The sequence below is a fragment of the Austrofundulus limnaeus genome, unplaced genomic scaffold, assembly GCF_001266775.1.
Source record: "Austrofundulus limnaeus strain Quisiro unplaced genomic scaffold, Austrofundulus_limnaeus-1.0 Scaffold3, whole genome shotgun sequence".
Lineage (NCBI taxonomy): Eukaryota > Metazoa > Chordata > Actinopteri > Cyprinodontiformes > Rivulidae > Austrofundulus > Austrofundulus limnaeus.
This window is the reverse complement of record NW_013952405.1, coordinates 396987-408491: the sequence shown is the minus strand read 5'-3', so window position 1 is coordinate 408491 and position 11505 is coordinate 396987. Positions and strand designations below refer to the sequence as shown.

At 38.1% G+C, this 11505-nt stretch overlaps 1 protein-coding gene across 1 annotated transcript in view; it reads left to right on the top strand.

Annotated features, from left to right (window-relative positions):
* The window catches only part of wdr46 (WD repeat domain 46), a 23788-nt gene extending 20456 nt beyond the window's left edge, over positions 1–3332 (top strand). Inside the window, exon 14 of the mRNA XM_014016063.1 lies at positions 2861–3332. Coding sequence (XP_013871517.1) covers positions 2861–2980 — 120 coding nt within the window. The 3' untranslated portion in view covers positions 2981–3332. The remainder of the gene's footprint in view (positions 1–2860) is intronic.
* Positions 3333–11505: the final 8173 nt, after the last annotated feature.

Sequence of the window (11505 nt, the reverse complement as noted above, 5' to 3'; positions counted from 1 at the left end):
AATCAATTGTGAAAATATTTATGATGTGCTTCTTTTTTTAATTTAGAATATTATTAAAAAAAGATCCTTCATTTTATGAAAAGACCCTCTTGATTCGATAGAAAACTCTGGTTTTTAAGAAAATGGCTGCTTATCAATTAATCATTAGGCAATCTATAAGATAAATCAACTTCAGACAACTTCACACTAATCGAGATCTTACATCCCTGAGGAATTAAATGAAATTATATCTACTTATATTTATGTAACTAAGTGTTTTAATAATTTGGCCGATTAATCGAAAAAATAATCGACAGATTAATCGATTATTAAAATAATTATTAGTTGCAGCCCTAGATGAGATTCATCCAATCAAACTTTGAACAACTGGAATAAAAATAAGACAAGTTACGCAATCCTGGATAGCAAAAAAGAAGATTTCAATATCTGGATAATTGTGATTCAGATGACCGGTACACATTTGAAACAACTGGCTCCAGGAGTTTAAATAGCTTCCTTCCAAACACAGACATTAGCTGCCCAGATGAGGACTAGCAGACTGCCAGACTCTTATACTCCTGCCACAGTATTTCAATGATTGACTGTAGTTTTATGAGTGTTGTTCTGTTTTGCATGTTTGTTTTTATGATTTTATACTGCTGGCTCTGCAACAAATTGCTCTTAAAGGGTAATAAAGATCCTTGCAATTAACAGATGTTACCCTCACTACTTCCTTTATCCTTATCTGTAACAAGCGCGTTCAGCACGCCCTGTTTGCTTTAAGCCTGTATCTCACTGGGCTGCTACAGTCAGAGACTAGTTGGTGACTCAAACCTGCGGGAAAATTGTGCAGTTTTTAGTGGAACTGGGCAATGATTCAAAAACAATATATCGAGATAGACACATGGACACATCATATGAATGGAAAACAAGAATAACAGCAACAACATCAGTGGAAAACTTGTTCAGCAGAATGTTGATATTTTCTCTGAACTCTGATCCAGAGCCGCATGGCATTCTGGGGGATGTAGGCAGAGGAAAGGCTTTAACTGCTCGACCTCTCACAGCCCAGCAAAGTAATGCTGATGACATCAACTAACTCTTTCACTCTTTTGTGAACTAACAACAACCTGTTGAGTAACCTGCGTAGTAATTTCATGTTTCGCTTCAAAATAAAAAGAACGATGTGGAGTGAAAGGAGAAAACGAGTGCAACAGCTCGAGAGGAAAGTGTGGATAAAAGAGGAAAGGTCACGTCACCAGTTTGGCAGGATTAATCAGCCTTTTTTCTCCTGATCCTTATATCAAATAGATAAAACAAAAAAACTAATCAATAATTATCAAAATCGCCCAGCCCTAGTTTTCAGTGAGTCTCTAAATGCTGAGTGTTTGCACCAGCGAGCCATGCAGCTTTATTCCGCATTTCCAGCTTTTGAAAAGGTCTATTTGCTTTTGTGTGCACAACTTCTTGACAAACTCTTATTTTTTCATTGCACTCATCCTACCTACCTTACACATCTTTGCAGCGGCACCTACTTTTATGATTTAATCTGCTGGGTTACACTTTTGAATAGAAGACAAGTTAGTTTCAGCCACTTCTTTAAATTATTCTTTTTTCTCAGCATGGTTATACCTGTGGATGAGATTTCAACACAGAAGAAATTTTAAAATGGTATTATTTAAATCCTTTTTTTTTTTTTTTTCAAATACGACCCAAATTGGATACATATCTGAAGTTTTTTTTAAAACGACCTCAGTCTGAACGCTCGTGTCACATTTGATCTGATTTACACATCAGTAAGGTGGTGATATACAGATTGATCCAAGTATTTAGAATATTGATACCAACCTTGTGTAGTTTAAATCTTATAGCTCCCCACGTCTTCAGCTACAGAACAGGTCCAGTTGTTTCATCTTTGTTCTTATAATTTGTCCCGGATGACTGAAAATCCACAGAAATGTATGATGGCAGCATCTGTCTTGGACCATATCGATCGATACTTACCTTCAGCTTGTCGCTCCCGTTTCATAAATACACGCTGCACCGGAGCAGCCGACCAGAGGAAGGTGTAAATAAAAGCAGTTAACCAAACAAGAATGTCAGATAATCAATCAGCTCTGATCACACAGAATTAAGATGTGTGTTAAGACGTACAGTGTGAAAGTAGCCTGAAAACACAAGCAGGGTAGGTTCTGTTTTCACATTTTGATACACATTTAAGTTTCAGTTGCAAACAATTGCATCAAGTTTCAAGTTATAACACGTTTCCATACACTAACAATAAAAAATATATAATTCTAACACTTCAGAATGACATAAACTAAACGAAGAAGGGCTTGAGTTGCCTGCGGTAACTCTGCAGCAAATTTGAGAAGAAAGAAAATTTGTTTTGCAAATTTTTCGAATACAGTCTGCTTTGACCGTTCCTGTACAGGTGGCCAACGTATGTTCAGTCCAATGTCCAACTTGTAGCTGAGTTTTCATTATCACCATCACTGTTGTTGTTGCAGTAAAAGAGACATTTTGGAGAGACTGAAAGCCCCCATAGTTTTCCTAGCACATTATGGCACACTGATTTTTGTTTTGTTTTTCAATCCAGTTCGGTTAAATTTATTTCTGCTTCCTCATTCTGTAAGTGAAACGAGGGTGTGTTCTTTAACGCTTATCGAATTCTACACAGTCTTATATTCCTCAACCTCAGTTAAACAAATTATTAGACAATTGTTTTATTTTCAAAGATCTCCATTGTTTTGTTTTATTTTTTAACACGAAAATTGATTTATGTTTAAAAGAAAAAGAAGAGGGGAAAAAAAGGAACTAGCTGATTTGGATTTCTGCCATAATCGATCTCTGATCTTTCTGGGCCTGTTGCTCTGTGCAGGATGTTATCCGAAAAACTGTGGAGGACAAAATGAAAATGGAAGAAGAACGGAAGAGGGTGGAGGAGAAGAAGTCAAAACTATCCGGACAAAAATCTGCTCTGGACAGATTCAGAAAGTAGATGAGGAGTCTTTGTGTTGCTCAGAACGCAGTGACATTCTGTGGGATGGACCTTTGACCTTCATATAAAAGACACACTTTATCTGAACGTGGTAATGTGCTGTAGCAGCAGACATTCTGGGTGTAGTGGGAACAGCAGTCCTACATTCTGGGTGTAGTGGGAACAGCAGTCCTGGATTCAGACGGGAAACAGTTCATTAAATCAATATTTAATGCAGCAGTTGGTCTATTGTAGGGCACGACTGCCGCCTGAAGCACATCCTCTACATGTTAACATGATGAGCTGGAGGGATATCATCCAAAGTTTGTGTTAAATATGTTTTTTGTACAAATAAACAGAATTTCTGGAAGTATTTGAATATTTCTTTAACATTTTATTTCTTGTCTTGGTGTTACTTTAATCATTTAGCATAGAAGTGCTCAATGATACAGTAGTACTCATATCAGTTTATGAAACGTCCTGTATGAGCTTTTGCTGCCTGAGCATATGTCCATCTTTCGCCAAGTGAATGGGCTAACAGCAACAACCAAAACTACATGGTTAACCACACTAGCTGCTAGATTAATCATAAAAAATAAAATGACTTCACTTCAAAAGTATTTACACTTCATGTGTTACATTACTGCATTTGCCCTGCAGCCCTCAGAATGGAATTTTATTTTGGTCGTCGGGGAAGAAGTTTGTGCACTCGATGCAGTAAGATGAAGTAATAACTCAACAACAAAGTTGAGAAGTACAGATTCTGGTTTGGTTCTAAAAAAAAATCAAACCCTGAGCATTTCCTGGAGCTTCACGAAATCCATTAATGGGAAATGAAAGTCTTGTGCAACCACAGCAAGACTGCCAATAGAGGGCTGTCCACCAAATTTCAAGTGGGACAAAATTCAGAGAAACATTCATAAAACCAAAGATAACCCTGACAGAGCTGGGAGGACCACTGCAGGCTGCAGAGATGAGCTTCATGAAAAGATTAGGAAACAAAACAAAACACTACTGTTATTTTTCAACCGGATGTGGAAGAATGTGCTGTGGCTAAAACCGAACGTTTAGGCCATCAAGGACAAAACAAGGTATGTCCGATAATATCGGCCTACAGATGTTATCTGTCTGATGGCATAAAAATGTAAAATCTCTAAATATCTGTATCAGTTTTTCTTCTGATAACAAAACACTGATAAATTAATCCCTGAATTGGACCAAAATGTGTTAATAAATGCTTGTGGTCCAGAGACATTCACCGGTGCGCAATTGATGACATCATCAACTGGATTATCTCAGGGAGAGCATGATTCAAACTATTGTTTGAGACAAAATGTTAAAAAATAAATATGGCTCCTTTTCCATGACTTCAGCGAAATGGTTTTTATTTTGTACAGACATTGTTGCATCTAGTGGGTATCACAGTAAAAGCAGGCAGAATGTCCCTGACAGGAGACATGATGTCAGCTTAATATCCGATTGTAATATCAGTTAATATCGGAATCGGAACTTAAGTGTTTAACAATATCGGCAAAAAATCAATATCGAGCATCTCTAGACAAAACCATGTCAGTCTATTACCTCATCATTTGAGAACTCCATCCCTTCAGTGAAAACATGGTTGTGGCAGCCTCAGGCTGTGAAGACGTTCTTCGTCAGACGGCACTAGAAAAATTGTCTCAGTTAAAGGAAAGACAGGTGGTTAAAAAAAATGCAGAAATTCTTCAGGTAAACTTGAGTCTTCCAGAGACTGGAGATGGAGATGAAGGTTTTGGACAATGACCTTTAAGCACTACTGAAGCAACACTCAGTTAAAGCCGAGACCTCATTCCAGCTAAAGACCTGTGGTTTGATTTAAAGATAACTGTTTACAAGCAGCACCTGCGCAAACTAGGAGATGGAGCAGTTTGGTGCAGAATGGGCCAAATATTACAGTGGTTACATGGACCGAGCTCTTAGATGAACCTGAAGAGAACTGATGCTGGAACGGCTGCAAAAGGCGTTTGTAGCCTACTAAGTTTTGAGCTTTAAAAAGTGAATATATGTTTTTTGTGTCAATGCTGATTGATACTACTGTTATCCTGTTTTAATTTTTATATAGGTTTTTTTGCAGTCTGACTTCTACATACTTTGAGCTATTTTAGCCATGATCAAAATGTTTATAGGTCATCCAGGAGACGGGTTCTATGGCTATAACTTTATTCACTAAATATTTACCCCATAGAAATCTGATCTTTCGTGTTCCTTCAAAAACCTTCAATATTCTTACTTGGTCCTTTTTAGCATTTAGCTAATTTTCTACTTCTTTGTAAATGTAATTTATTTGTCATCAGTGCTTGTTCCCATACAATGATGAAGTTTGACTCATCACGTGAGAAACACCTGGGGAGCAGCTGGGGGTTAGTTGTTTTGCTCAAGAACATTACAATGTGGAAAATGTTGTTTCTGTGGTTTTGAATTCAAATCAGATTTTTACTCATTTAACTTAATTGATTTAAAGTATTTTTGTATTAATAATACTTTAAATCTAAAAAATAATAATAATGAATTCCATTTTATATTATATGGCAACAAATTACAAAAGTCACCAGTGGGGTGTGGATGAATTTTGCAAACTACTAACTGCCATAAAAACAGCTACAGTGGTTTGCAAAAGTATTCATACCCCTTGAACTTTTCCATATTTTGTCACATTACAACCACAAACATAAATATATTTCACTGGAATTTAATGTGAAAGACCAACACAAAGTTGTATACAATTGTGAAGTGGAAGCAAAATTTTACATGAATCAAAACATTTTTTACAAATAAAAAACTGAAAAGTGCGATGTGCAAAATTATTCAGCCCCCCTGAGTCAATACTTTGTGGAGCCACCTTTTGCTGCAATTACAGCTGCAAGTCTTTTAGGGTATGTCTCCACCAGCTTTGCACATCTAGTGACTGCAATTCTTGCCCATTCCTCCTTGCAAAACAGCTCAAGCTCAGTCAGATTGGATGGAGAGCGTTTGTGAACAGCAGTTTTGAGATCTTGCCACAAATTCTCAATTGGGTTTAGGTCTGGACTTTGACTGGGCCATTCTAACACATGAATATTCTTTTTTTTAAACCACTCCATTGTAGCTTTGGCTTTATGTTTAGGGTCGTTGTCCTGCTGGAAGGTGAACCTCCGCCCCAGTCTCAAATCTTTTGCTGACTCCAACAGGTTTTCTTCCAAGATTGCCCTGTATTTGGCTCCATGCATCTTCCCATCAACTTTGACCAACTTCCCGGTCCCTGCTGAAGAGAAGCACCCCCAGAGCATGATGCTGCCACCACCATATTTGACAGTGGGGATGGTGTTTTCAGAGTGATGTGCAGTGTTCTTTCTCCGCCACACATAGCGTTTTGCATTGTGGCCAAAAAGTTCAATTTTGGTCTCGTCTGACCAAAGCACCTTCTTCCACATGTTTGCTGTGTCCTCAACATGGCTTCTGGCAAACTGCAAACGGGACTTCTTATGGTTTTCTTTTAACAATGGCTTTCTCCTTGCCACTCTTCCATAAAGACCACATTTGTGTAGTGCACGACTAATTGTTGTCCTGTGGACAGTTTCCCCCACCTGAGCTGTGGCTCTCTGCATTTCATCCAGAGTCACCATGGGCCTCTTGGCTGCCTCTCTGATCAGTGATCTCCTTGTTCGGCCTGTAAGTTTAGGTGGACGGCCTTGTCTTGGCAGGTTTACTGTGGTGCCATACTCTTTCCATTTCCGGATGATGGATTGAACAGTGCTCCGTGAGATGTTCAAAGCTTGGGAAATCTTTTTATAACCTAAGCCTGCTTTAAACTTCTCCAAAACCATATTCCTAACCTGTCTGGTGTGTTCTTTGGACTTCATGATGCTGTTTGCTCCCCAATATTCTCTTAACCAACATCTGAGGCCATCACGAAGCAGCTGTATTTGTACTGAGATTAGATTACACACAGGTGGACCCTTTTGAGTCATTAGCAGTCATCAGGCAACTTCTGAATGCAATTGGTTGCACTCAGGGAAAAGGGGGCTGAATACTTTTGCACATCGCACTTTTCAGTTTTTTATTTGTAAAAAATGTTTTGATTCATGTAAAATTTTGCTTCCACTTCACAATTGTATACCACTTTGTGTTGGTCTTTCACATTAAATTCCAGTGAAATATATTTATGTTTGTGGTTGTAATGTGACAAAATATGGAAAAGTTCAAGGGGTATGAATACTTTTGCAAACCACTGTAAAGCAGGAAGTCTGTGAAGCAAGGTGTGTTGCAACAAAAATGGATACGTGCAAAAAACAAAAACGTGCAGCCGTTTGAATGATTACAAGGGAATGCAGTGTATCCTGACAGTTATGTCATGATCTACAAAAACTTTTAAAACAACAACAACTTATGACAGGTTTGCAAGAGGAAAATCTGCTTTTTGCCGATAGATCACACAAGCAAGCTAGAGTGCTGCTACAAAAGTGTTTCCTAGAAAGATGAGAGCAAAAACAGTCATTTGTTAAATGAGAAGTTTTGCAGGAATGAAAAGGATTCTATAGGAGAAACTGGTCTGCGGTTCACTGGTATCAGTGCGACCTGTTCTGCAGCATAGTGTTCAAAATGAGCTGGTAGCGCAGCTGAAACCTCTTTCATTCTAAAAGCGATCATTAAAAGAAGGAACAAGCTGTTGTGTAACAAGACAACCGGTAATACTTGATTTGAAACTGTAAAGTCAAAGTGCTGAAATAAATTCCAACTGCAGTTATGAGAAAGAAAGTGAAGTTACAGGTTTGTGTGAGACCCCCAAGCCTCTCAGATGTGTTAAGTTCACTAAGTTCACTGTTAAGTTGCTAAAATCTAGTGTGGTAGTAGCTGAGACTGATCCCCAGCACATCTTCTGAGCACTAACGGACAACATCTTTGGTTAAAATGTTGGCATTCAGTGCCTGTGTCTGTTAGCAAAATATCCAGAGGTGTCAAGAATATACGTAAACACACACCCTAAACACTCTGACCTCCTATTGGTTACGGTCCATCACACTCCAGCAGGATGTTTCAGACTTGCAGCTAACTCGGAGCAAATGACAGTGTTGTACAGTCGAGAACGAGCAAAGACTCTAGGAGGCAGGTTTAAGGTGCATTTACAAATATGTTAATTTACAAGGTGGGTGATTTCTGGTCCAGATCTGTAGGAGGATGAGTATGGGTTGCAGGTTGAAGGATTCTTGGGTAAGAAAGGTGAGAGTTATTTCTTAGTTTGAAGGTGATCGGATCATGTGGGCTGATGAGGACTGAAGAGGTCTAAGGAACGGCAGGTGAGGGAAATGGAGGACCAGTGGGAGTCTGAGGGGAGTCTGGCTGGGGAATGAGGCTGAGCAGCTGGTGAGTTTGGCACATAGGAGGTGAGCAGAGGAGTAACTAGAGACTGAGGATCCAGGTGAGTAAAACTTTGCGAGGGTGCCAGCACGAGGAGGATTTAGGTAACCACAAGGGTATTGCAAGAAAATGACAAAGTTTGGGAAACCAGAACATACAGCAAAGGCATGATTACGTTCCAGCATCGATCTGGTGATTGGGGAAGCCTTAGCTCAGGAGTCAGTCAGGAAGGTGACAGTCAGCTGAGGTTGATCAGCCAATTATCCAACCAGAATGGGGCAGCAGATGTGACCGTGGTAGAAATATAAGCAGCTGAAAATTATGCATCCCAGATTTTTTACATATAAACTTTTATTTCACCAGATCAGCAAGTTGAGAACCAATTTTCATTTACAACGATGACCTGGTCAACATTTTAATATCACATTATTGCCTTTAGAAAACTGTTTTGTGGAGGCAGGTTGATCAATGTGTTGTGCTCTAAGCTTTTGTCCCGAACATAGTTTATTTTTTTCCTTTAAAACCATCACTTTTACACTAAGTATTTTTTAAAACCAGTACTTTTATACTTGAGTAAAAAAACTCAAGTTAATATTTCTAATTCTAAAGTATTTTAAAGACTAGTATTTATATTTCTACTTGAGTAATAAGTGTGAATACTTCTCTAAACATATCTCATAATTTCTTCAAAAGATTTTAATGAAATTTTGGGGAAATATTTACTGGGCGTGCATCTACAACTGACTAACATTTGGAGTCAGATCAGTTTAAGATGCTGCCACAGTCAACGAACAATAGAAAACACAAAAAATGGTTACAACTCAGCCTATTTTACAGATATTGTGCAAAGATTTGGTTTGGTTGTGGGTCCTTTAAAATCCCTAATCTAAGTGCTACACAATGCACCGAAAACATTTAAACACTGACAATCATAGTCAATCTTGTTTGTCTGTTAGCAAAGTATTTCATGAACCACCAGATGGACTTTGATTAATATACCAGAAGGCAATCTGTAATTGTGTATGTACAAATAATTAACATGTGGAGTTGATCCAATTTAAAATGGCCTCCACAGATAATCAACCTTAGCACAAGCATGGCTACAGCTCAGCCAGTTTAACAGACACGTGGCTTAAAGTGGATGTGGTAATTGCTGAGGGTCATCCACAACACATGCTCTGAGCATGACATCTACTGATAGCACAGGAGATTGTGAAGAATGTTATTGTCAAGGTTTGACCCAAAGACATTACAGTTTGACCAAAATGACTAAAACTCAGTTATTTCTTAATAAAAACTGATAGGAAGGCCTTGTCACAAGAAAGCGTTAAGACAGCGTTAAGACAACTTGTGAAAACTTTTGTCCAGCACTAAAGACGTCTACGCTGAAGATGGAATAAAAATAACTGAAAGCCTCTTTTGGACACACATGCTGTAATACTAAGTAGATTGAATATATTACCTTTATGAGTAAACTAGTTGCAACATGATCACAAGTCAACATAAGTTGTCTAATATGACAGGGCTTTTAGTTTTAAAGTCTGGCATGAAAGGCAGGGAAAGATGCATTCTTCAAGGATCGCTATATCAGTGATATTTATTCAAAATAAAATTGTCAGCTAATAGCTGTGATAGGTTAGAAGAAATTAAGGTTAAAGCCACAATTAAGAAAATATAGATAAAAGTAATATTCAGGAGAAAGACAGCTGGAGATAATTTAACTAGACAATTACCATTGAGATCACAGATCTCTTTTTCAAGGGAGGCCTGGATCTGAAGACCTAAACATGAATATTCTTGGAATGTAGTAGGAAACCAGCGTACTCATGAAATCACGAGGAAAACATGCACACTCCAAACAGAACCCCTCTGGTCCAACCTAGACTTTGAACCTGTCTTGCTATAAGGCACCAGCTCCACTGCAACCCTGGAAAGAGCAGGTAAAGAAGATGGATGCTGGGCAGAACCAGGTTTTTTCCCCCTCAAATGTCTTGCTTTATATTTTGCTTAAATTAAATTAACAAATACACAAACACACATTTCCTGAGTAGCCACAGACTTCAGCTCCGACATTGCATAAACCAGGTCAAACAAATGCAAATTCACGAGTCTCCCTTTTCACTGATTTCACTAATGCGCAGAAAGGTCTTTTTGTTAGCATTAAAGCTGTTTGTTTCATCAAACCCTGTTCATGCTGAGGCAATAAAAGGCACGTAGCTATCAGGTTTGGTGACGGGACAGACCCAGGGCGCAGGCAGGTTTCAAAAATGTAACAAAAGGTTTATTTAAATAACAAAAAGAGGGCTGATGGCAGCAAACTTACAACTTCAGAAGATCACAGGCACGAGGGAGACAAAGCTCAAGGAACAAAGTACAAAGAAGCAAAACAATGATCCGACAAAAGACAGAGACAGGACAGGGCTTAAATACACTGACACTTAATTCAATTCAATTCAATTCAAAAATACTTTATTGATCCCAGAGGGAAATTAGGTAAACAGAAAACACCTGAGGAGAAACACAAGGGTGACAATCAAGGTAATGTGGGGCAGCTGGGCAAAGACAGACTGGGAAACATAGAAAACACTAGGAAAACTAAGGAGAATAAATGCAGACTATGACAGTAGCTGTTATCAGACCTCGGTTTAATCACCAAATCTCCACTTAGGGCTCAAATTCCATTTGAGTTTTAAGATTATTCATTTGCAGCAAAGTTAATAGAGTTATATTTTATGGCTCTTCTCCTGAAATTGTTTCATTTATAGCTATGCGTAATAATCCACATTATTTAACCTGTATTGCATTATTATTTTCTTTTCTTTCAAGGCATGCATTTAACTCGTACCATTAAACAACCTGATGGACTACACACGTGTCTACAAATATAAATAAATATAAATATTCTAAGGATTGAAGCCTATCTGGTCTATTGTGACAGAAACATTTTTATGTGAATTTATTCAATCAGCCATATTTTCTCACTGTATAATGACAATGTTAATACCTACATGTACAGTTTGTGTCAGTTCAATAACTAAAGATGCTGCGACACACACTTACTCTCAAAGTTTTAAACACAACCAGCCAGTTACCATTTTTTGTCCGACCAATCAAAAATGATTATAAAAATAAAACTCTACCAAATAAATCATAATAAATATTCTGCAGTGCAC